Raw genomic sequence first — 27,017 nt, 5'->3', positions numbered from 1 at the left:
CAACGTAATTACGTCACCAGCCCTAAAAACGTATAAGCGTCATTTATCTTGCGAGAATTTGGAGGCCATATTTAAAATACGCTGCGTATTTACGTAAAGCGTGGTTTCAAACTTGCAGATCCCGTAGAGTCTACTGATTTGGTCATTTCTTGGCGTATTGGCGTTTCTGCTAAAAAATGCCAATACTGGCGTCCCGTGGCAGATTTCAGCTTGCAAGCGCCCTGTGAGAATTGCCATAGTGTGTTTTCCATTAGTTTCAGTGGAAGTGCAGTTTCTGCGTATTTACGCCTGACGGAGCTTTTTTATAAACGCGACTTAAAAATGCCACATCTGGCCTTGCCCTTAGGATATGGCTTTGCACTGCAGTAGTATATACAGCAATGATCTGTTACAGTTAGGATATGGCTTTGCACCAGAGTAATATATTGCAATGCACTGCTACAGTTACAATATGGCTTTGCATCAGAGCACAGGAGTTAGGAGTAGTATATTGCAATCCACTTTCAGTTCACTGACTCAACCCGAGCTTAACCACCGGAAACATAACTTTTTCAGCATAGGTTTGCATGCAGCAGAGAAAGAGGAATAAAGCAGAGGGAGGAGAGCCGGGGCTAGTAAGGTTCCTCTTGCCGAGCCTCTCAGGGCCCAAGGTCCAGTGTGGGTGGGTGGGGTGTGTAGGGAAGGGGGTGCATGGAGGAGGACATCTGGCTTCCCTTCCTGTAAAAAAGGCTCTGGACAGGGTCAGCGTATCCCGGAGAAAGGCCGACCATGGAAGATGTAAGTTACACACCACCCAACCTTCACTCTTCTCACATCTCACTTTCTGGTACCTGGATGCACATGGGGATAAACTAGATAGAGGTAGTGCATGTGTGTGTATGGGGGGGAGAGTTAACCTTTTCATTGCCTCTCAAGCCTGCAATGCAGCAGTCCAGCAATAAGGGGGTTTAATTTTGATAAGAGACTGAATATAGGCACTACCTAACCTGAGTACAGAATGTAACCACTGCTGTAGGTTTCTGTTATCTTTATTATTGCAAACCAGTTCTATTTAACCTGTGGCTCTCCAGATGCTGCTGAACTACAACTTCCAGAATTGTAGTTCAGCAACAGGAAAGCTAAGAAGAAGAAGACATACAAGAGGTAGAGGAAGCCTTCCTGGCAAGCAGTAAGCCCTCAGTACTGGGTTTGGCTATAGCAACGGCACCACTCACTCTAAAAGCCCCCAAAGTGCAATTCCTTTAGAAGGCATAACTTATTAGGTGTGGGAGGGGTTAATGCACCGGCAGCTGTGTGTCAGGCTGCTGTAGGTTTTCCTGGGTTGCCAAGATTGAGCTCTGTAATCATAAAATGTTTTGTAGCTGATTAAAAGTTTCCATCTCTGCCCTTGAAGTGGAACGTAACATTTTAACTCGTTCATTGCTGAACTGCAACCGACGTACGTTCTGAATGACGGATTTCACTCAAAGCAGCAACCGTGGGGTCGTAAAAATAATTCTGAATACAGTGAAAGTGAAATGCTTGTATGGCGCAGCTAGACTTACAGCTTGTACCTCCTTCTGCTTTCTGTTAAATGTAACCTTTCTTTGTGCCAAATCTGATATAAACTAGGGGAAATGCAACTACCAGTGCTCCTCTCCATGCTCCTATAACTCTTCTAATTTCTTCACAAATGTTCTCTAGCTAACCTCAAGAGAACCCCTCCTATTCCTCCATATAACCTTTTTATTTACATACTGCTCGATGCTCGTAGCACTTTTGAGACTGAGTGGAATTCTCAAAAGTAGAAATAGCCTGAAAGTGGAGTAAAATGTTTGTTTATGGCAGAAAATAAGCTAATACCATATTGGCAAACCTATGAACTCCAGTTTCAGGTTTTTTTTACACCACCCTACACCAAAAATGTTTTTAATGGCAAAAAGCTGAAGTAAAAAGGGGTAATTTATAAAGGTGCTACAGCATTAAAGGGCTCATTCACTAAGCACTTGTGTCCGGACCTTGCTACGCCCTGCACCTATAAAAGGTACAGACTACAGAATGTTGGGAGCATGGGCAGGGCTCACTAGTACCTTGCACCCACCAACACTCCCGAACTTTCATGTCTGAATGAGCTGCAAGTTAGTAGGCAGGTAAAGTGTAGGAAGGGGGGGGGGACATATAGAGTACATGCCACACACCCAGCTCTGCCAAATGGCAGTAGCTCTGTATTAGGGTACAAAACGCCGCAGACAAATCGCATGCAACGGAAACAAGGTAAGAGATAGAAATGTTGGATGAAGTTGCAGCATTGATCCAACGCGACACAACTGTCGGATGCAGGTGCAGCGTCTGCTTCCGACAGTCGCGCCGGATCAATGCTGCGACTTCATCCTACAATGCATTCACTTACCTTATTTCCGTCGCATGCGATTGGTCACTGGCATTTTGTCGCAGCACGTCGGATCGCGACGAAAACGTCCGTGTAGTCCTACCCTCAAATGGAAAGAGAAAATTTCTTTGTGTTCCATTGTGGAATGAAAAGACCTTTACCTATGCTTGCCCTAAAACTTACATCAAATTGTCATACGATGTTCTGACATATGACCGTACCTTTTTAAAAGTAACTGGCACCCCAGGCTTATAAAAGTGATACACAAAATGACAATTTAATGCCAAACTGTAAACCAGTATATCAGTAAGGGCTCTTACACACGAGCGGTTTTACCTGCGCTCCCCTGCGTTGTGCTTTCTTCCGTTCAGCCGCAGGGGAGCGCAGGAGTAAACGCACTGAATTATTGTCAAGGGGGCTGTACTTACACAGACGTATATAAGCGTCGAACCCAGGTAAAGTGCAACATGCTGCATCTCAACCTGCGTTTGGCGCTTACATGCGTCTGTGTGAGTACAGCCCCCTTGACAATAATGCAGTGCTCTTACTCCCACGCCCCCCCTGCGGCTGAACGGAAGAAAGTGCAACGCAGGGGTGCGCAGGTAAAACCACTCATGTGTAAGAGCCCTAAAGCAAGCCATACACGTGCTGATTTCACCCATACTACCCAATTCCACCCTTACAAGTAAATGCAGCCTGGAACCTCACCTGTTGCACTTACCTGTGTCAGATAGAAACACCATATGGGGTTTACCTTGATATAGGCATAATGGTTTAGCCATGTTATGATTATAAGCGTGAAGCAAAAAAACAGGTCTCTCCATCTGTGGGCTCACAGGCCAGTTTTGGTCTTTTCAGAGATTTATTTATTATAGTTTCCAGGCTGTTTAAAAGCTCTGGTGACTTATTTGGATGGCATAATTGTATTAAAATGTGACCCCCACACATACAATAGTAATAAAATAATCGTCACAATAACAGTGCGGCAGTTGCAATATGTCTTTAAGATCTAGTTAGTAACTATATGGGGGTTATTTATCAAACTTTATGTGAATTAAACTCTGATAAATTCGATTTTATTCACATTTCGAATGATATGTTATTTAAGAAAAAAAAAAAACGTCTAAAATTTGATCGAATAGTCCCGACCCGAATTCCAGGTAAAGGGGTTGTTCACCTTTAATTATCTTTTTTTAGAATGATGTAGACAGTGATATTCAGATACAAATTCTAGTAATTTAACCCTAGGTTTGCTAACTGGTGGAGACAGCGGCTGAGCTGCAAGCTTGGTATTAACATTAATAGCAAAAGTGTTTAGACTAAGAACTCTCAATTAATCTTTTTGGGGTTTAGGTTCTATTTATACTTCTCACAGTGTCCTATCTGTATATGAACAAATCACAGGCTCAGATACTTTGAAGACATGATAGCATTGGTCATTGGGCTTCTCATCTCAGTAATAACGTTTAATTAAAGAGTGTTACCATAATCCTCTTTGTTGAGCTTCATCCCCTTTATTTTGCTTCTCTATTATAATATTAGCATAATGTGCCATATTTGCTGGCTGAGCAAGTACAATACTGGCCAGAGTGCAGCACTTTTTCCTACCTGCTGATTTTCAATGCTTGTATGCTTGGGCTGGCCCACACCATTTCATTAATAGGCTTGAATGTTTTTGAAAAAACAGAAATCCATGGGGTGCAATGGAGTTCCTCTCCCCTTGAACATAAACACTACTTTGCAGGACATGGAGCCATGTGGTCCAGTATATCAGACTGAGCTGTTAATATCTCTGCCTGTTTCTTTGTCATTAGGGTGAGAAGGAAAGTGGTGACACCCCTCCTGGGCTGCCGGTGAAATATAAAGCTGGATGGCTGAAGAAAAGCAGTGGATTGCTGGGACTTTGGAAAGATCGTCACATTGTGCTTCTAAAAACCCAGCTTTTGCTGTGCGAGAGTGAGGTAAGCTACTTCAGGAACCTTAGAATTAAAGGGGGGGTTCCTCTCCTGTTGCCCTGAGAAGCTTTTTCAATGAGAATGCAGAATAGAAGAATATACAATTATTATATAATTAATATGGGAAGCTAAACTGTGGCACTCTAGACAGAACTATTACTCTTATCACCATGTGAAAGTGCCTCAGTTAAAACTGGGTGCAGGAATGGGAAGCATTATCCAGAATGCTTTGAAACTGGAGTTAAATAGGGGTAAATTGGAGCACTATGTCTTATTCTATTAAGAAATAAATACTCAGATGCATTCAAATTGAGACATTTGTTTTTAGGTTTTTGTTCTGCAGTTCCACATTTTAGCAGCTATCTGGTTGCTATGGTCCAAAGTGCCCTAGAAACCAGATAGTGGTTTGTATAAGAGACTGGACAATGAATAGAAAAGGACCTGAATAGAAAGATTAGTAATACAAATTAACAATTAGTATAACATTGCAGCCTGAGCAATTGTTTTTTGGCTAATGAAAACGGAAAAGCAGCAGAACAGGCAAATATTTACCTGATAACAAATAGTGATGGGCGAATTTCTCCCGTTTCCCTTAGCCAAAAAATTTGTGAGACTGGAAAATTCAATAGGCGGCCAAAAAGTGTTAACGTACGGCAGTTTCGACGGGACCAACTTTTCAGACGCGCGTCTATATTTTTTTGACGAATTGCAAATTTCGCAAATGTATTCTCCAGCGGTCAAACGCGGAAATTCAACGCAAATTCACGCCAGGCAAATTTATTTGCCATCACTAAAGAATGAAGACAAATTAAAAAGTGGCTAAGATTAAGACATTCTGTAACATACAAAGGGGCAGATTTATCAAGGGTCGTATAATAAATTCAAATTCAAATTTTAAGGGGCAGATTTATCAAGGGTCGAATTTCGAGGGTTAAAAAACCCTCAAATTTGACCCTCGAAGTAAAATCCTTCGAATTCGAAGATTTAAGCGCAAAAGGTTAGATCGAATGATCGAATAAAAATCGTGGAAGGTCCCCATAGGCTGACATTGCACTTCGGTAGCTTTAATGTGGCGAAGTATGAAGTCAAAGTTTTTTTTAAAGAGACAGTACTTCGATTATCCAATGGTCGAATGATTTTTACTTCGAATCATTCGATTCGATCGAATTTGCCCAATTCGATGGTCGAAGCACCCAAAAAAATACTTTGAAATTCGAATATTTTTGCATTCAAACTATTCACTCGAGCTTAGTAAATCTGCCCCTAAGTGTCGAAATTCACACATTTGAATCTTAATGTAAATACGGATGTGAGATTTATCACACCTCAACCATGAAACAGTCCTAATTCGAATATTCGCCAGCTAAAACCGGCCGAGTTTATGTACAAGTCGATGGCAGAGGTCCGTTGAGCCATTTGGAGATGTTAATATCCTTCCTGACATTCAAGGTTTTTTTTCGGGAGAAAAACTAAATTTGTACAAATCTAATATGTTTTGAATTTTTGGGTCGGAACCATTCAATCTTATATTAGACGTTGGAATTTTTTCTTAAATAACCTCCCAGCCGAAAACAAAATTCACATGAATTAAAAATTCGACATTTTATAAATAAACATTTTATTTAACTTACAGGTTTAATCAGGGCCTAGGGTGGCAGGATTTTAGTGGGCGGCATGCTGCCCAAACACACCCACATTGGTTCAGAAACATTGGGGATGAGCAGGAGATACAATCGTTTTTTAAATTTCCCATGCGCATATCCCCATCGCTCCTGTCCTGATAATGAAAATTTGAGCGAATAAAAGGAAGGGGATGGGGGCGACGAACGACATCAGGCCTAGGGACTCCCGCTATGTAAATCTAGCCCTGGGTTTAATAATACAGAAGAAACAAGTCAATCAGAAATTACAGACTGTTTTAAATGGAGACTATGGAAGGTGGCCTTGCTGATTTTTTGAGCTTTTTGGATAATTTGACCATTTAGCTCTCAGCTTGTGTTCAACTCAATGTAACTAGGTAACTACAGTGGGGCTCATTTATCAACACTGGGCAAATTTGCCCATGGGCAGTCACCTATAGCAACCAATCAGTGATTAGCTTTTTAAAGCCAGCTGCAAGTAGAACAATGAATGCAGCAATTTGATTGGTTGCCATGGTTTACTGCCCATGGGCAAATTTGCCCAGTGTTGATAAATGACCCCCAGTATGTCTTCTCTTTTTGACCTTTGCATTTTCTGGCATCTTCTCTATTTGCTGCTTTCTCTTCTGCTCTTTATTTTGGGGTGTTGCATTTGTCCCTTTCCCTTCTGCTATCACCTTGTGTCTTGTTTTTCACTTCTTGGTTTCTCTTTTGGAGCAGGGAGATCATCCCAATCACATATTTGAGTCTAATGTTTGGGCTTGTTAGTGTACCTGTGTGGATGGGGAGGCATGATCTATTAGTGTGGCATGGAGGTGTAACGTATACATGTGTAAATGTGGAGGATGCCAGTGCCCATGGGCAAAACAGACTCTAGGACCCAGATTTATTCCTTTGCTTTAAAGGAACTAAACCCTAAAAATGAACATGGTTAAAAATACCATATTTTATATGCTGAACTTATTGCATCAGCCTAAAGTTTCATCTTCTCAATAGCAGCAATGATACAGGACTTCAAACTTGTCATGTGCAGTGAATCAGCAGAAAAAAAGATGAGGAGCTACTGGGGCATCTTTGGAGACACATATCTTTACTGCTGAAGGGCTGTGGTGGCCTTGGGCTGGTACAGAAGCCTAAAACACAATGTACAATATTTCTAGCTACTTCTTTATTTAAGCTTTATTCTCCTTTAATAATGCAATATTCAGTGTACCCCAGGTGGAACTTTTGAGATAAAATATGTAAAGCTTGCTGTCGTACAGGGGTGTAGTACAGGGGTGGATTAAAGCCCCTGTGGAAAGTGTAGCCTAGGTGCCTCACGTGGTATTAATCCGCCACTGATAATGATACAGATAGCAAGCAACTGTTTTAATGTCATGCTATTCCTTTAATATGAATCCCATTCCTGTGACAAAGATTTAGTATGAAACTGGCAGCCATCCAGCTGGTGCTTAAAATGACAACTCCCAGCATCTTCCAACAGCACCTGGCTTGTAATAGTAGCCCAGCAACATCTGGAGGGTCGCAGGGTGGGGACTAGCAAAGAAGCAATTGAATTCATCCTCCAGCTTTAATTTACTATCTCTATAAAAAGCCCATGTATTTTCTATCCCCCATGAGGCGGAAGAGATTATCCAGAAGACACTCGCAGTTCAGAAGATCTCTTAACACCCTGCGGGGAAAAACCTTACATTTCAGCACAGCACATTTTAGTCTAAAAGTATCATACATGCACTTCTGCTTCATTTAAAGGGGATTGTAATGGCAGAACAAACATATGAAGTGGGCATTGGAATGCTCGGCCAGTTTGCACCTGATCTTTGTCTATGGTGTTGCATTGTTTGCCTCTTCAACCTGGAATTTTATAATCTGGCTTGTGACAGATCTTAGCAATGAGAAAGTTCCACACCCAGGTGACAGAGTCTTTAACTTTCCCAACATAAAATTCAGTAAGGTTTTTGGTCATGTCCACATTATACTCCATTATGCCTAGACCACAGTCCTACATCTCAACCGTGCCCCTGGCTCTGCTCAAGTTGAGGATAAAACTTGACTCCCAAAAATTACCGTATAGGTTGCAATTTGCAAAAGAAATGTAATGGGAAATATTGATAAAAGGTGTGCTGCAGAACAACGGCATAATGTCTGAACTCTTCTATAAAGGTGTGCAGAGTGGGACATGAATAACTATTACATGAACCAACCTAATGTAACCAATTAAAACCAGTAGTACTGCTTGGAAATTAATGCTGGTTTTTTTCAACAAGCTTTTATACAAGAATTTTACACTCGGCTTCTCAAGCTAAATTTCAACACATAGGGGCACATTTACTTCGCTCGAGTGAAGGATTAGAATGAAAAATACTTCGAATTTCGAAGGTTTTTTTTGGCTACTTCGACCAACGAATTGGCTACTTCAACCTTCGACTACGAATTCGAATCGAACGATTCGAACTAAAAATCATTCGACTATTCAACCATTTGATAGTCAAAGTACTGTCTTTTTAAAAAAAACTTCGGCCACCTACTTTACCACCTAAAACCTACCGAGCACCAATGTTAGCCTATGGGGACCTTCCCCATAGGCTTTCTAAATAATCTCTGATCGAAGGAAAATCGTTCGATCATCAAAGTTAAATCCTTCGACTTCGAAGGATTTACCGCATTTCGTTCGTTCGAACGATCGAAGGAAAAATCGTTCGATTGAACAATTAAATCCTTCGAATCTTTATTCGAAGGCCGATTCTGCTTCCAATACGAATTATATCTTATTTTGGATCATGTACAAGGTACTGTTTTCTTATTACAGAGAGAAAGGCATACATTTTTTAAAATTGTAATTATTTGGATAAAATGGAATCTATAGGAGATGGCCTTTCCGTAATTCGGGGCTTTCTGAATAACGAGTTTATGGATAATGGATCCCATACCTGTATCTGTAATTTTACATGGAATTCCATGATGTTTGGTGTCTTTTGCTGGTCTTTTTATTCATAGCTATATATTTTTCTATGGGATGGCTATTACAATTAAAGAGTAGGGTGATGGAAAGGGTGTGCCTTGCAGGGCTGTGCTTGAACACAGCTCTCTCCCAATTCCAAGACACCTGCTGCTGTGCCAATGGGAATGTTTTGGAAAAAGAGACATTGCTTGGAGAGCCATTGCTATAGAGCATGACTGCATGAGATTAGCTGGCCTGGCCCTTCTCAGTTATTTAATAACAAGGCAGCTGTTTGGAACTGACCCATAGCACTGAAGCTCATGCGTGTAGCTCTGTACAGACACTGGTTGTTTGTTTTAATACAACACTTGCAGCTGGCCACAAGAACAATTCTAGATATTCAATTATTCGATTTCAATATTATTTTTAGGCTTCATCCAGCGAGTGCCATTCTTGTTTATGTATTGTGTTCTGCATATTACAGTATATTATATTTCACTCTTTGATAAATACATTTCACAGTGTTTATTGTGAAGTGTTTCACACAGTGGGCCACTAAACAGTGAAAATACAATTAACCTTCCAATAAGCCTGTTCCTATGTACAGTATGTGTACCTTAAAGGTATAGGATCTATTTCAGAGAACACTTTTAATTACAGAAAGGCCATCTCCCATCGATTCCATCTTAATCAAATAATGATATCATTAATTAATCATAAATGAATTTTCTCTGTAATAATAAAACAGTACCTTGTACTTGATCCTAATGGAATTTCTCCCTATTGCTGGCAAACAATCCTACTGGGTTTAATAAATATTTAAATAATTTTTTAGCAGACATATGGTATGAAGAACCAAATTACGGAAATATCCCTTATACCAAAACACCAGGTCCCAAGCATTCTGTATAACAGATACCATACCTGTACCTAAATACACTATGGGGCTGATTCACTAAGGGTCGAATATCGAGGGTTAATTAACCCTCGATATTCGACTGGGAATTGATATCCTTCGACTTCGAATATCGAAGTCAAAGGATTTAGCGCAAATAATACGATCGTACGATCAAAGGATTATTCCTTCGATCGAACGATTAAATCCTTCGAATCGAACGATTCGAAGGATTTAAATCCAACGATCGAAGGAATATCCTTCGATCAAAAAAAGTTAGCCAAGCCTATGGGGACCTTCCCCATAGGCTAACATTGACTTCGGTAGCTTTTAGATGGCGAACTAGGGGGTCAAAGTTTTTTTTAAAGAGACAGTACTTCGACTATCGAATGGTCGAATAGTCGAACGATTTTTAGTTCGAATCCTTCGATTAGAAGTCGTAGTCGTAGTCGAAGGTCGAAGTAGCCCATTCGATGGTCGAAGTAGCCCAAAAAAAACTTCGAAATTCAAAGTTTTTTACCTTCGAATCCTTCACTCGAAGTTAGTGAATCGGCCCCTATATATTGTGCCATGATTGAGTGAAGAGCATTCATACTCTCTTTTTGAATTTGCATTAGAAAGATGAGTGAGAGCTGTGGTATTGGATGTGGTATATGGGTTAAAGAATGGTCTACACCATATGTAAGTACAAATTTGCACCAGTTTGGTGACCCACAGTGAAAAGAAAGACTTAACTGCTGCTTTTCTGATCTGGGTTGACATTTCTGTACAAATATGCATCTTTCCTGTAAAACAGGCCTTTTTCTCTTGGGTGTCAGAAAAAGAAACCACAAATAAAAACACTCCCCATTTAAAGTATTAGAATATATAGCTTACTGTTTGCATTGTTTTAATGGCATGCACCAAAGGTGATGAAATTCTGAATCTGAAAAATGTCAGACATATCCTGCAACTGATTTTCTGCTACAGACACATGCGTTGATTTTGCTTATTGTGTGCAACTCTCTGCATGGCAGCAATTATATGTTGAATTATTACCAAAATACACGGGGATTTGAGTGCAAAATTGCACTTGTATATGACCTTTACAAATTCCTTGCTGTTTTCAAGAATGCTCAGGACCTGGGGTTTTCCAGATAATGGGTCTTTCCAAATTTTGCATCTCTAGGGTTGCCACTTTTTTTTTGTTTTGAGCAAACAGGGAAGGGAGAAATTGCAGAAGTTAAAGGGGAGGAGAACGTAAGTACAAAAGGACAGTGAGAAATAGAGCTGCAAAATAAAAACAAAAAGATGCAGCAAATGAAAGAAGATAAAAGAATTGGGGGAGAGATTTCAAGTGTTGAGAATTGCCAAAGGGGATAGAAATACTAACAAAAGAGAGGCATATAGAATACTGAAGAGAATGGGAGAGACAAAGAGAAAGGGTAATGGAAGGGTGCTTCGCCAATTAAGCGAGTTGAGGCGGTCGCCTCAGGCAGCAGCGCCCCACTAGGTACCAGGGGCAGCAAAAATGCTGCTCCTGGTACTTTAAGAGTGAATTTCTGGGGGAGGGGGGGCAGCAGCAACTGTTGCTGCCTCAGGCGGCGGAGGGGCCAGGATCGCCCCTGGGTAATGGAAGTACAGATAGTTAAGGAAAAATGTGGGAGAGGTGTGGAAATGGGAAATATGCAAAAGGAAAATATAAAAAAGGTTAAAGAAGAGAGCAGAAGAAGAATAATATTTGTTATGGGGAGGTGTGCTGGCCAGAAGCCCTGCTGATATATTGTTTTGCTTCTGTAAAAATATTTTGGACATGGGTGGGGTGTGCTCGTCAAAATATTAAACATGTAAGAGAAGCTTAAGCCAACTATGTATGAAACCCTCTGATCAAGTCTGCACATTCAGTGCTTTACAGTTTTTAATCCTTAAAGTTCCTTTGTATCTACTGTATAAAATCTGTCTAATAAATGTCTAAAATCATTTATTAAATCACCACATTTCTTTAATAATCTCTATTCTGGGGAGCAATGTTCCCTTTAGTTTTCTTCTCTCAAACTTGATGTTGTCTTCCCTAGTTCTAGACGTGTCTGACTGCTGGAAATGGTTCCCTTCTGAACTATATTGTTCCTCAATATAACAGTGTCATGGTACTTGCCTTGGATCAGCAGGCCTCCTGGTGTTAGAAGTTGACACCAGAAATATAAAGCACCTCTATGGAATAAAATCGATATCCAAGGTCCAAAAGCCCTGAAAAGAAGCTAGTATACTGCGTATCAGTATTTTAGTGTTTCAAATGTAAGATTTAATCTTTAGGTTTATGGCACCTCCCCCTTCTGTGATTCTGGACATTGCAGACCAGACCAGTGCAGGTATGAATAGAAATTGATGCGTTAAAGTCAGGATTTGGTTATATATATATATTATTATTTTTTTAATTTGTCACAGCTGTTCCCTGGTATATTTCCCAAATGTACGTGAAAACCCACAGTCATTTTTTATTGTGTTGGCAGAATGACCAGAAAGGTGAGACACTGGAGCTTGCAGACTATGAACGGTGCCAAGATCAAAAAAGCTTTCTAAAGCGCAAGCGGCACTTCATCCTCATCCCCTCACCTCAAACCAAGGTAAATATGCGGGGGTCTGGGGTAGTGTTGGTTATCGGGAGCTGTTGGGATTCAGGGGCACATTTACTTAGCTCGAGTAAAGGATTAGAATGAAAAATACTTCGAATTTCGAAGGTTTTTGTTTGGCTACTTTGACCATCAAATTGGCTACTTTGACTACAACTTTGAATCGAACTATTCAAACTAATAATCGTTCCACTATTCGACCATTTGATAGTCGAAGTACTGTCTCTTTAAAAAACTTCGACCACCTACTTCGCCACCTAAAACCTACTTCGCACCAATGTTAGCCTATGGGGAAGGTCCCCATAGACTTTCCTAACTGATGCGTTTTGAAATGTTCCTATGACAGTATCCCTTTAAAGACTGCTGTTGAGCTAAGCTGTGGCATTTATTTTCCTGGCTGTTCAAGAATAAGGTATTGTTCTGTTTGTAATACATTGCACAGCCATGCAGATCCTCCATAGTCATTATGTGGGCTCACTAATCATTTATATATGTAGCTGTTGCTGTATATATCTATGGACATTGTGGGATTTTTTCTAAAGTTTAAAACTGTGCACAAAAAATAATACTGAAAAGTTTAGACTGGCTTGCTAAAGGGATACTGTCATGGGAAAACATGTTTTTTTCAAAACGCATCAGTTAATAGTGCTATTCCAGCAGACTTCTGCACTGAAATCCATTCTCAAAAGAGCAAACAGATTTTGTTATATTCAATTTTGAAATCTGACATGGGGCTAGACATATTGTCAGTTTCCCAGCTGCCCCCAGTCATGTGACTTGTGCCTGCACTTTAGGATGGAATTACTTTCTGATCAGGCTGTTATCTCTCCTACTTAATGTAACTGAAGGAGTCTCAGTGGGACTTGGCTTTTAGGGTAGGGACACACTGGGCGATTTGGGGAGATTTAGTCGCCTGGCGACTAATCGCAGCGACTTTTCTTCCCGAATGTCTCCCCTCACTCTGCGCCTGGATAAAATGAAAAGTCGCCTGCGCTAATCACACACGGCGATTCGTTTTCCGAAATCGCCCGAAGTTGCCTCACGAGGAAACTTTGGGCGACTTCGGAAAACGAATCGCCGCGTGTGATTAGCGCAGGCGATTTTTCATTTTAGCCAGACGCAGAGCGAGGGGAGGCATTCGGGGAAGATTGGTCGTGGAAAGTCGCGGCGATTATTCGCCAGGCGACTAAATCTCCCCAAATCGCCCAGTGTGTCCCTACCCTTACTATTGAGTGTTGTTCTTAAATCCACTAGGGAGCTGTTATCTTGTGTTTGGGAACTGCTATCTGGTTACCTTCCCATTGTTCTTTTGTTAGGCTGCTGGGGGGAGGAAGGGAGGGGGTGATATCACTCCAACTTGCAGTACAGCAGTAAAGAGTGACTGAAGTTTATCAGAGCACAAGTCACATGACTGGGGGCAGCTGGGAAACGGACAATATGTCTAGCCCCATGTCAGATTTCAAAATTGAATATAAAAATATCTGTTTGCACTTTTGAAAAATGGATTTCAGTGCAGAATTCTGCTGGAGCAGAACTATTAACTGATGCATTTTGATAAAAACATGTTTTCTCATGACAGTATCCCTTAAGCTGCAATTGCTACTCCAAGGGGGTTATTTACTAAACCCCGAAAAATTTTATTTCTTGACAATGTTTATTCATCTATTGGTAACTGTAGTGGGAGAAGAATGTAACATTAAGGGGCAGATTTATCAAGGGTCGAAGTGAATTTTCGAAGTAAAAAAATTCGAAATTCAAAGTAATTTTTTTACTACCATCGAATAGGATACTACGACTTTGAATTTACTTCAAATTCGATTTGACGTAAAATCGTTCGAAAATTCGACCATTCGATAATCGAAGTACTGTCTCTTTAAAAAAAACTTCAACTTCAATACTTCGCCAAATTAAACCTGCCAAAGTGCTATGTTAGCCTATGGGGACCTTCTACAGCATTTTTCAAGTCGAAGTAAAATCGTTCGATCCTACGATAAAATCGGTCGATCCTACGACAAAATCGTTCGATCCTACGACAAAATCGTTCGATGCTACGATAAATTCGTTCGAATCATTTGATTCGAAGGATTTAATCGTTCGATCAAACGATTTCAATTCGACCACAGAATACCCAAATTAGATGAAAAAAGTTCCAATTCGATATTCGAATTCGAAGTATTTTAATTCGATGGCTGAATTTCGAAGTATTTTTTACTTCGAAATTCGACCCTTGATAAATCTGCCCCTAAAGGAAAACATTATGATGGATATGTTTGTCATTAGTACTGAGCTGTTAAAATCTATATGTCATGACACATTTTTGGTGGAAGTTTTTTGGGTAATTGGTGCTAAGATTTTGCAATATTCTCTTGAAAAAAACCTGCTACTTGCTAAAGTTAGCAAATTTAAAAATGAAGGCAAAAACCCAACTGTTTGCTGTGGGAAACAATTTCATCAGCTCTTGTATCTCATGTGTTACATTTAAACCTGTTGATATGCATTGTTCTTGCAGCTGAAATATCTGGCACAACAGTGTGAATGGGAACTTTTCAATGTCCCTATCTCAGCTGTCTCTCTACATGCAGGAGTCAGATTTTGACAAACAGGTCAATTACCTTGGTGTGTGCTCCTTTTATAGCCCTGTGCGAATTGCCAATTTTTGAAACCTGGAACTGACCCAGACTCTCAACCCATATTTTTTACTTGCTTGGATCTGCTACCTGGCCTGTAACTGCCTAATCCGCAACCCGCTGACCACCAAGGGAAGTTCTGATGCTGCAAACTGTGAAGTCATCAGTGATAGCAAAAAAAAGTTTCTAGGAATAAAATATAGACAATATAGATAATATAACTTAAGATAAGTAATACAGATATAGATTACAGATTTCTTAAGATAAGAAATACAGATAAGCCCTTCAACCTGATCCACATCTATACCTTTGCCCAAAAATCCTAACCACAACCCCCACGGTACCTACTTCCTGTGCAACATTGCGGGTGCCTGACCCGACCCACTGCAGGACTAGACAAAGTCCTTTATCTGTTTTCTCAAAATAACTAACTGGCAGAAAGCAGAATGTAGAGAGATTTCTGAGAGGGAATAGTGAATAAAATGTTGCAGAAATGGTATAGAATTTCTAATTTATAATACAGTATTTAGAAAGTGCATTATTCCCAGAAGAGGAAGCTTATTTTCAATATGTATTTTTTGCAATCGCTCCCCTTTCACAATTTTCAGTAATTACATGAAAACATAATCGGAACTGAAAGGAGTATTTCCCTTTCTGCACTTCTGGTTCTTGTCTCTGGAAGCGATGCCGAAAAAGCCAGCCTTCAATTCTCCTTCATGAGTCTCTTATTCAGCTGGATTCTGCAGAATTGTTGTAAAAGCCAGGGGCACGGAATTGTTTTAAAAGTTCGGAGCAGCGGTCAGAGAACAGAAAAGTCAGGCAGATACTGTTTTCAATAGCAGGCATATTTACAAAGAACTTTTACGCCATTTAAAATTTGTAATAAATATGTAATGACAAGTTTCTTACGTTTGCATTTTCCTCCATTTAGACATTTTGGGGGCAGATTTACATAGGGTCGAACATCGAGGGTTAATTAACCCTCGATATTCGACTGCCGAATGTAAATCCTTCGACTTCAAATATCGAAGTCGAAGGATTTAGCGCTATTCCTACGATCGAAGGAATAATCGTTCGGTCGAACGCTTCAAAGGATTTTAATCCATCGATCGAAGGATATTCCTTAGATCAGAAAATTGTTAGGAAGCCTATGGGGACCTTCCCCATAGGCTAACAATGGCATCGTTAGGTTTTAGGTGGCGAACTAGGGGGTCGAAGTATTTTTTAAAGAGACAGTACCTCGACTATCGAATAGTCGAACGATTTTTAATTCGAATCGTTCGAGTCGAAGTCGTAGTTGAAGGTTGAAGTTGCCTATTCGATGGTCGAAGTAGCCATATTCGACCATTCGAAATTCGAAGTATTTTTTCTTCTATTCCTTCACTCGAGCTAAGAAATTGGGCCCCTTAATTTTGGGTTTGCCCCTTTAAGGGGATTTCTGCCTTTGTACAGCCCTGCCAGCTTGATATTATCCCAACTTTTTACACATGGTACGGAATGGACCTTATGCAGCAAAGTCCGATTCAAAGCAAGAGGCGACTTTCCCGAACAGGCAATCAGTCTGGAAGGGTCGCCTTTTCTTAAATCTGTAAGCACTTTTAATCATTTTGCTAGGTGCTACGTTGTGCTGTTGTTGTACAAGTTATATGACAAGTATACCTGTATAATCTTGTAGTGCCATTAACACTAGTATACTGTATGCCACAGGGGTAGTGTGTTGGTTTAGAGGGCTTTTATATAAGGTTTAAACACCCTGCATATCTAATGGTTTCTTTTTCGTTGGTATTGCCCCCATCATGCCTACTACTATACATTGCCACTGAAACTTGGCACAATGGGGTCAGAAACTTACTGGGAGCAATAGATAAAATTAGAAAGGGTGTAAAACCTGTCATCTGATGGATCTGACTGTTCTTATGGGAAGTCAAGTAGATGTGGTGCTTGAGGCCAGATTCATAAAAACCACAACTATTTCTCCTTTTGCAAGATCAGCTACTGTGACTCTTAACAGAACGATCAGCGGAAACCAAGTTGCATCAAGCAAGACATGCTTAGCTGGAAGCATCTTTTAATAGCTATAGGAGTGCATATGTATTTATGGTAACATTATGGTCTGCAGAAGAAGGTGTTGGTCTCTAGTGTTAATGTGAGCAAGTCTTCATACCTGCATGAAAAAGTCTCAGAGAAGCTGTCTTATCTTCAAAATTATTAGTTGGAGCCAGACCTGAGCTTACAGTATAGGAATTGGTCCCCAACATGCTTCTAACCAATCAGAATAGATTCATCTGGATCTCCAATGTATCTGAATACACAGGGTTTGCTTGTAAAATTACCTATCATTTGCAAATGCCAATTTGCTGTGACAAATTATCACAGAACATAAGTTCACAAAAGCATGATGCCCCTTTTTTGTCTTGCAGTAGCTAATGTTACACAAGGAAGAGCAATTATATGTGGTACTGGTTATTGTGTGGTTTTTGCCTCCAATTTAAGTCAACTTTATTTTGTGCTATAAATCTCTGGGATTTTTTTGGCACCAAACATAAAAATTGCAAAAGACAAATATTCATTTATAGTTTAATCATGCAACTAATTCATAATAGGGAACAACAGGTATGGGATCCATTATCTGGAAATCCATTCTCCTGAATGCTCCAAATTACGGAAAGGACGTCTCCCATAGACTCCATCAATTTTTTTTTTAATTATTTCCCTTTTCTCTGTAATAATAAAACAGTAGCTTGTACTTGATTCAAACTAAGATATAATTAACCCTTAGTGGAAGCAAAACCAGCCTATCGGGTTTCATTTTTTAGTAGACTTGAGGTATGAAGATCCAAATTATGTAAAGATCTGCTATCCAGAATAACCCAAGTCCCGAACTTTCTGTATAACAGGTCCCATACCTGTATTATTATATTTTAGATGCACCAAATACCGTATATACTCGAGTATAAGCCGACCCGAGTATAAGCCGAGGTACCTAATTTTACCTACGAAAACTGGGAAAACTTATTGACTCGAATATAAGCCTAGACACAACTACAGCCCTGTCTCCCAGCAGTGCACATTCCGCCAAAGCGACCCCCCCAGCGATCAACCGGACTTCTTTGCAAAGTTGATGGTGACAGAGAATTGCCAAACGGATTACTGTGTGCATTGTCCCACTGTCCCACTACCATGTGCAGAGGGTGCTGTGTGATATTGCCATCACTGTTAATCTTTCGTATAACCAAGTCACTGTAATTCTTTCATATAACCAACAGAGGGCGCTGTGTGATATTGCAGTCTCTCCCCAAGCGAACTGTTGGTATAGGAATGATTAAAGGGGACCCGTCACCCAAAATTTTTTTTCAAAATCCTATTTTATCACATTAGTCAAGCAAAATGAACTTTAATTGCACTACATAAATTATTTGAATCTTGCTTCCTTCAGTCTGGGATTTCAAAATGATAGCAAGCAGGCAGCAGCCATGTTGTGGACACTGTTATTAAGACAAGCCTTGTATCATCTCAGAATCTTGTTTGTGCACCAGAATGGGGGACCTGATGTCCATCCCCATGCCCTGGCTACACAATTAAATGGTAAAGAGAACGGGGGAATGTGGGGAGAGCAGTGACATCTAGGAAGTGCTGAATGGAAAGTGAAAGTAATTGTCTGCCCCGCCTCTATGCCACGGGCATAGAGGAGGGGCAGACAATATTTGATTGACAGCTGAGATTTTTAAATGAGCTTACAACAGCTATGAATGCTTTAATAAAAAATAGAAATTGGATTTCATGTTTAATTTGAAAAGGACTTTTATTATACAGATTTTTGTGTCTGGGTGACAGGTCCACTTTAAAGTGACTGCAATCTCAGCTACTGCCCACTGACTCGAGTATAAGCCGAGGTAGACTTTTTCAGCACATTTTGGATGCTGAAAAACTCGGCTTATACTCGAGTATATACGGTACATTGTTTTTTTAATGTGGTTGAATATTGTATCAGCATCAACAGATTTGCAGTAAACGGAACCTAATTATACTTTGTCAAATAAAACGACATGCATAGTAGTTCAAGATGAAAAGACATGCAAACATCAAATTAAACCATAAACAGTGTACTCAGGGTGTAAGGACACTAAGGAATTTGCTTATGAAGGCATATGACCATTTCTTGAAGTTTATCTTGTATCTGCCAAAACAACACTTTCTGGGTTACACACTTTACAGTTCTCATTTTACATTGCACAAAAATAACCCCTAGCACCAAAAATAGAGTGTAATCCAATTCATTTGCAGCCATTAATTGTCAGTTTATCAGTTATCTTTTTGTTTAACACTTTATCACATGTAAGCAGCTCAGACATGGCCGACCGAATACAGGTTTTTATTTATGGCTAACGAAGAGATGACTGTTTCCAGCAGTGGAAGAAAATAGAAATGGTGTACCCAACCCTCCAGTTTATGGAATGTGTGCAAGAGCAAGAGAAAATGCGCAGACAATAACTGATAATTCTCTACATGTGAATAACATCCCATGGATCAGCTCAAGTTTGACATCATTGTGCATCACCACTCACATAAATCTGTTTCTTAGGAGCTATGAATAATTCCTGTATGTCACTACAGCGGTACAGAATATTAGTCTATTGCTTCTCAAAAGATTCAGATCTCAAACTATTTCATGTAATTGAGTCATTGCTGCTCACTTGTGTTTTAGGGGCAAGATCTGAAGTTTCAGACCAGGAACGTAGAAGAGAGAGACGCATGGATCCAAGCATTGAATGAGGGCATCAACCGAGGCAAAAACAAAATTTTCGATGAGGTAACGTTGATATTTGAGCATAATTGAGTATATGTGTAGTGAAGCACCGCTGCCATAAACGTTAAGACTATCGGAAGTCACAGACGACTCTAAGGTCTTCTAATATGCTTTATAACTTCTGTACCTTGTGTCCCCTGTTGATATGTGAATGACACACAAGGAAAGAGTCTGTAATGGGATGTTCATGGGGTAACCTCTTAAAGGTGTGCCCACCACTGATACATTCACACTCAGGTGAAAATCTTTACACTTCATATCAGAGGTGCACAAGGTTTCATCAGACTATCCTGGCTACAAAGAAGGGTGTTAGGGTTCATTGTGAACAAAAACCATGGGGCTTTGTGCATTTTACTCCCTTCATAAATTACCCTTCATGAGTCAAAACCAACGCTTAACTGGATTGCAGAGAATATGATGTGTTGACAGGCATCAGCCAATTCAAATTTGTGAAAGCAATTTATGATTAAATGTGTTATTTGCTTGCAGGTGAAAATAGACACCAGTTGCTCCTTAGAACATGTGACCAGGGAACGGGCCCAGAAGGGAGCGGCAAAGAGAAGACCTCCTACCAGGATCCATCTCAAAGGGGTAAATGAAAAATATCTTTCAAATTACACTTTGAAAACCCCAATGAAACGGTAATATAATAAAAGTTTTGAATTTGCACAGCAGCCAAGGAAAGGTTTGCATTCAAACAGTTGAACAGTAAATGTTACCGGTTGACTGTGACTTTTAGTACATTGTTTTATGTGTTTCTGTGTATTAAATCTTATCCCACCTGCAGAAAACACCTTCCCCAACTGCATCACTGTAACTTCAAAGAAAAAAAAAAACAGGGGCCCCGTCAGGTACCTTTCTTGCTGGAGCAACAGCATTGCCGTTAAAAATTAAATATTGTTTTCCAGGCCAACCCGCTCTTTTTACCGGCTAGGAGAGACAGCCAGAATTCAGCCCTATACATGTGAGATTTTATAAGTATCTTAAGTTAAGCCTGCCAGTCTGATAATGGCTGGCATGGCTAAAATATATTCTGTATCAGGGGTTATCTGGCTATTTGGCAATGCTAGATATTTTAGCCTTATAAGTGGTAGGCTGTGAAAGGCTAAAGGCATGCACACAGATAATTGTGTACATACCTACACCAATCACCTAAATTAAAGATGCACCAAACCATTCAGCCAAATCCTAAGGGGTAAATTTATCAAAGAGTGAAGTTCCGCCACTAGAGTGAAATTCCGCAGCTCTCAATTCATTTCTATGGGATTTTGAAAGGCGTATTTATCAATGGGTGAAAGTGAAAGTTCACCCTTTGATAAATACGCCTATAAAAATCCCATAGAAATGAATGGAGAGTGGCGGGAATGTCACTCTAGTGGCGGAACTTCACTATTAACTTCACTCTTTGATAAATATACCCCTAAGTGTTGATCCAAACCAATCTGAATATTCTCAAGACATGAGACTTTTTAGCTCCGGGTAACTTACCATGATCATTTCTTTATTTTGGCATACAATTTTTTATATTTTAGTTTGGATTAAGTACAATGTACTTTTTTATTATTACAGAGAAAAGGGAAATCATTTTTAAATATTTGGATAAAATGGAATCTATGTGAGACAGTCTTTCTGTAATTCGGAGCTTTCTGGATAACGTATCCCATACCTGTACCAAATTGAATCTAATTATAATTTGTTAAGGTGATACTAGAACATACTTCTATATAATAGTTAAGGTGTCATCCACAGAAAAGCAATTCCACTTCTCTGGAGATTCCAATCCAATGCTCCCCTGATACACCTACTAGCTAAGCTGAGCAGAAAATGAAAAGTCATAATAATAATAAATAATAAAAGTCAGATGTGTAAGTCATTCTGGGCTAGGGCATAGCTTAGCTGCTCAATTTCTGAGTCTGGTGCAAGACTGGACTTTGTAGGTAATTTGGGGGCCAATTTATGCAAATGAAAAGCATAGCACTTATTATTTGCCAGTGATACAGGCACACTACTATTAGTTATAGGAACCCACCTGTAAGGTTTTAAGAACTTTAGCATCACAGTCTCACTAAATAACGGAAAACAAATATAGGAAGCTCTAAGAAGGAAGTAATTGCCACACCAAGTTATTAGGCAACGGGTACCAATTGTAGTGTTGTAATGTCTTGTGTTGATCACATTACAAGAATGTGCAGGCAGGCAAACAGAATAGATGCATGGTAGTTCTTCTACATACTCCTTTTTCTTTCGATATTTTCATTTCTTTTTAATAATATGATACAATGTGAGTATTTGGCCTACTCGAGGCCGACACAAAGACTGTCAATTTTACATTTTGATATGACATTGTAAAAGAATAAAACCAAAGGAAACAAAATAAAACAAACATAATAAACATAGCACCATTGTGTCTAAGATTCAGAATCTAAAAATTGTAAAAACAAGGTTCCAGCTAGCTGCACCGTACTTTACACTAAATATACCGGTAGATCACATAGTAACTACAAACTGCTTTTTCCACAATACTACTACTAGACCAATTTAAAGTAAAGCTCTTTGTGCACAGACTTAAGACTTGTTACTTTACTGCAAGCTTACAAGTTTATAAAAAACATTTTTTTTATTTGCCTCTTAATACATTATTACAATGATCTGCATTTTTTACAGGTGGCTGAAGCTGCTGAAGATGGATCTTCACGATTAGACCTAGAACAATTGGAAGGTGTGGTACATAAGCCATCTAAGTCTGAAGATACACAGGTACCTCCTGAGCAGGAACCTGTGAGGATCCCTACCCCTCAACCAGAGCCAGTTTTGGTCACAGAGAAGAAACCTGTGAAAATTCCTGTTCCGCCACCAAAACAAGACCCTGTGCCAGAGAAGGAACACACAAAGATACCTACGCTACCTCCAGATCAGATTTCGGAACCATCGTCCATAGGAAAGCCCCATCTGGATAAAACAGCCAGTGCTGCACCAGTCATTCAACCTCCATTACCACCTCCCAAAATTCTTAAAGAAAGCATTTATGCAAGAGAGAAACTCTTGTCTGAAGGTGGAAACACAAACCCTGAAGAAAAATCAGATCTCAAAACAACTGTTAGCGGGAGCAGAGAAAACTTGGTAGATAACAATTATCCTCCCAAACCTCCCCCAAAGATCTTATCTGACAAAATGAAGATTAAGTGGGAGGGATCCACTTCAGATCTGTTGGACAAGGATACTATAAAGCCAGTTGACAGAGGGAGCAAAGAGAATCTAGTGGAATTTGATTCTGATGAACTTGGAAAGACTGATCTTGAGTCAGCTGTGTTGTCTGATGAAGCAGAAGAACCAGAGCTGAATGATGATTTAAACAGCCAACTGTATAATGACCAGGACATCTTTGATCAACTAGATGAGAAAACCACTGAAGAAGTTGAAAAAAGTTTTGAAAATTCTGAACCTAAAGAAATGCTTGAACCTAGTGAAGTGCAAAAGAAGCAAATGGTTAAAGAAGAGGCTTTTGAAGACTCTGGTTGCAGCCAAAGCATGGAAGAACAATCCTCAGAAGAACAAAGCACACTAATTCCAATTAATTCTACATCAGCAAAGTCAACATTTCCTGAAAGGATACCCAGATCCTCTTCACTGGGAGATTTCCTTTCAGAAGATAGTATGGGTTTTGAAAGGAGCAGTGGACATAAAAAGCCAATGTTGCATCTTACTAAGGACCATCTGCAACAAGTTGAAATGAAGCTTGCCCGTGGAAGGGAGAACACAGAAACACTTTTAAATCAGGTATTGCAGGGTGAGCTTATGAAAAGTCCTGAAGGCAATGGGCCAGAGGCAGAGACACTTCTAAATGAGGCTATGAAACAACTCAAAGAGGCATCAGAAGTATTACAAGAGTTACAAGAATCCAATAACAGATCAACTGATGTGGCTGGGGCAGTTACCTTGAAAAAGAGTGACCTGGTGACTGTGTACAGGAGAAGTGTCCCTTAGTCTTCGCTCTAGTGTCCACATAATAATACTGAGAATAAACCTTAGAAGTGGAGTTATGTGATAAGTACCACCTTTCAAAAAAAGCTTCAGCACTTTAACCTTCTCCCCCTTCTGTGCCAGTGTTTCCTGTGTATAGTTTTGGGAAAGAACATTGTAGATTATTGTACACAAGCCTTAATGTTGACCAGCTCAGCTAAAATTGATTTGAAATGCATTATGTATAAATTTAAATAGAGTAATTCATCAGAAAGTCCCATATGGGTTCAGGTTACACTCCATTATACCCGCGTAGAAAAACAGATGTAATATTTAAATATATTTGTGATTAAAAACTGTATATAAAAGAGTTTTTTTTAAAAAACGCTGATTAAATGTTACATTAAAGTGGACGTGTCTTCTAACAAGACAGACGAATGTCTATCTTGGCCTTAGGTCATTTGAATTTACCTGTAAGTTATAATGATCTTTTTGCTATAATAAAATGACATATTCTTCTGAATTACTATATAACTCATTTGGAAAGGCTAGCCATTGGGCAGTGGGGAAAGGTAAAATAAAGCAGTTCTTTGAAAGCTGAAAATGATTACTTCTTCGAAAGGCAGGCCAAGTTGTTGGGGCACCCTAGGCAACCCTAGGAAGGCCAGCTCTCAGCCCTTCATCACCACCTCCTAAATTCTTAAAGAAAACATTTATGCAAGAGAGAAACTCTGAAGGTGACAAGGGCATTACTCTACTACCTACCCCTAGTTCTGACCCTGACGTCTTCTCAGAGGTTATACCATGTACAGGAACAGTCAGGAGGAGAAACAGAAGGTCTCTTTGGCTAATGTTGTACAGTGATACATCCACTTTAATGACTATGATGATTTATCAGAGACTACTGGAGTGATAGGTTGTATAATAAATGTATTAATACTGTGTCTGGTATAGGGATGCACTGAATCCACTTTTTTGGATTCGGCTGAACCCCAGAACCCTTTGCGAAAGATTCGGCTGAATACCGAACCGATTCTGAACCCTAATTTGCATATGCAAATTAGGGGTGGGAAGGGGAAAACATTTTTTACTTCCTTTTTTGTGACAAAAAGTCATGTGATTTCCCTCCCCACCCCTAATTTACATATGCAAATTAGGGTTCGGATTTGGTTCGGCCAGGCAGAAGGATTCGGCCGAATCCGAATCCTGCTGAAAAAGGCCGAATCCTGGCCGAATCCCAAACCGAATCCTGGATTCGGTGCATCCCTAGTCTGGTAACTAGGGATGAGCCAGCACAATTGAAATAGAGTCATTACACCTTGCCTTGATGTCATGAGATTTAAAATAAAATCAAGCCAGGGACCAGGGTTTAGTGCCTGATTGTAGGTCTATCTTTAAAGAGTTCCTTGTGCACTATAAGTTAATATAATATAATAATATTCTTCTTTTCTGGTTTTTGAGATTTTTGCTTGCTTCTAACGCCTCAAATTGCTGATTGTCCTGACCATTCCCTGTATATTGACTGTATAGAGACTGTTTTACTCTTCAGATACTACACTATTGCACTTTGGCCTGTTCTCCGGTGTCAAGCTTTCTCCTAATTCCCTCAAAGGCCATGCGGCCGAGACAGTCAAGTCAACTTTCCGTTCATATATACATTGCTGCATATTTCTTAGGCTTGCACGTCTCATTGTCAACTTCCCAATTCTCTTTTCTGTGACTTTTTGTTATTTTGACCAGCTAAAAAGTGTCTACTCTAAATCATAGTACAAAAGTTTGCTACCATGGAAGTTTATATTTTATATGACAGGCAGGAAGTTATTGAGAACTTATGATTGTGGGACTGTTTTCATGTTCCATGTGGGAAACGTGACTCTGAAAAAAAAACTTTCACTGAAAAGAGGCTAGCCATACAAACCAGAAATAGAAGCACATACAGGGGGTAATTTATTAAGTTCCAAATTTTTCTGTTCGGGCTTTTAAAGGGGAAAATACCACTATTTTGAAGGGAAAAAAACCTCAAATTTTTTGAAGTCCGATCGTGTTAAAAGTCCAGTGAAAAAAGTCCCATTAACAATTGTAAGATTTTCTGGGTTGCGTTGGGTTTCTGAAAGAATCTTAGCTTTCGGGGCAATTTTACGAAAAAAATTGTATGTTTCAGTAAAAAAATCTGGAAAAATAGTAGGATTCTGATTTTTTTAATGACTTTATCATGGCTTTTACCGCTCAAGAAAAACTTGTGAAAGTGTATTGATAAATACTGTAGGGGGAAAAAGTCTGTCCGGTTTTAGTCGGAGTCGTTTTCAGAAAATAGTGAGAACTTTTCGGATTTTGATAAATAACCCCCACAGAAATGTCTTCAATGATTAATCAGCAAGTTCAGATGTTTTAGAATTACCTATACTAGATAAACCCCCCACAGACTTTATTGTACAGTATGATGCTAATTGCTAATATCGGAAATATATCAGTGTTACATAGTTTCCATAAGGTTAAATCCATGTCTGATTGTTCAAAATCGGGGGAACCCTGGAGCTACAGCCACCTCCTCACCAAGAATTAACTCTAGGGCTCACTTTGCACCCAGAATCAATGGGCATTGTGTCCTTGCATCTAAAGAATCAGACGCACCCATCGCTCGCATGTTAAACATTACAAATCATGCCAGACAGACTTCCATGCAATTGCATCTGGTTTGTGACGAAACGCGTGTACGTTTGACTACAATGATGCTGGAATTCTGGGAGGGAGAAATGATGATTGTGCTCAGAACTACCTTTTATAGGTAGCAATGCTTCTGCCTAAACAGTTCAGTATTCTGCTTGTCTTCCATTTATCATTTGCTGATTTCTTCTTAAGTAATAAAAAAATTAATCTGCACTTCCAGTTTGTACTGTTTTAAATGACTTGCAATCTATAGCTTTATTCTTCAGTGGATGCTACAGGTATGGGACCTGTTATTCAGAATGCTTTTCCAGATAACGGATCTTTTCATAATTTGGATCTTCATACCTTAAGTATACAGGTATTCATACCTTAAGTACAGGTATGAGACCTGTTATCCAGAATGCTTGGGACCTGGGGTTTTCCAGATAACGGATCTTTCTGTAATTTGGATCTTCATGTAAACATTAAATAAATCCAATAGGCTGGTTTTTAGTGATGGGCGAATAAATTCGACAGGCGCAAATTCTCTGCAAATTTCAGCCTTTCAT

The 27,017-nt window shown here is 39.6% G+C and overlaps 1 protein-coding gene across 1 annotated transcript; it reads left to right on the top strand.

Annotated features, from left to right (window-relative positions):
• The first annotated feature begins 636 nt into the window (after nt 1-636).
• Nucleotides 637-26,682, top strand: plekho2.S (pleckstrin homology domain containing O2 S homeolog). The gene is made up of 6 exons (XM_018255266.2): nt 637-777; nt 4,183-4,329; nt 12,289-12,402; nt 19,741-19,845; nt 20,332-20,433; nt 22,507-26,682. Exons 1-6 carry the CDS (start codon nt 769-771, stop codon nt 23,824-23,826), a joined length of 1,797 nt encoding a protein of 598 aa, XP_018110755.1. The 5' UTR covers nt 637-768; the 3' UTR covers nt 23,827-26,682.
• Nucleotides 26,683-27,017: the final 335 nt, after the last annotated feature.

The sequence above is a fragment of the Xenopus laevis genome, chromosome 3S, assembly GCF_017654675.1.
Source record: "Xenopus laevis strain J_2021 chromosome 3S, Xenopus_laevis_v10.1, whole genome shotgun sequence".
In the NCBI taxonomy this organism is placed as follows: Eukaryota; Metazoa; Chordata; class Amphibia; order Anura; family Pipidae; genus Xenopus; species Xenopus laevis.
The sequence above is the reverse complement of the archived record's forward strand: the minus strand, read 5'-3'. Positions and strand labels throughout refer to the sequence as shown.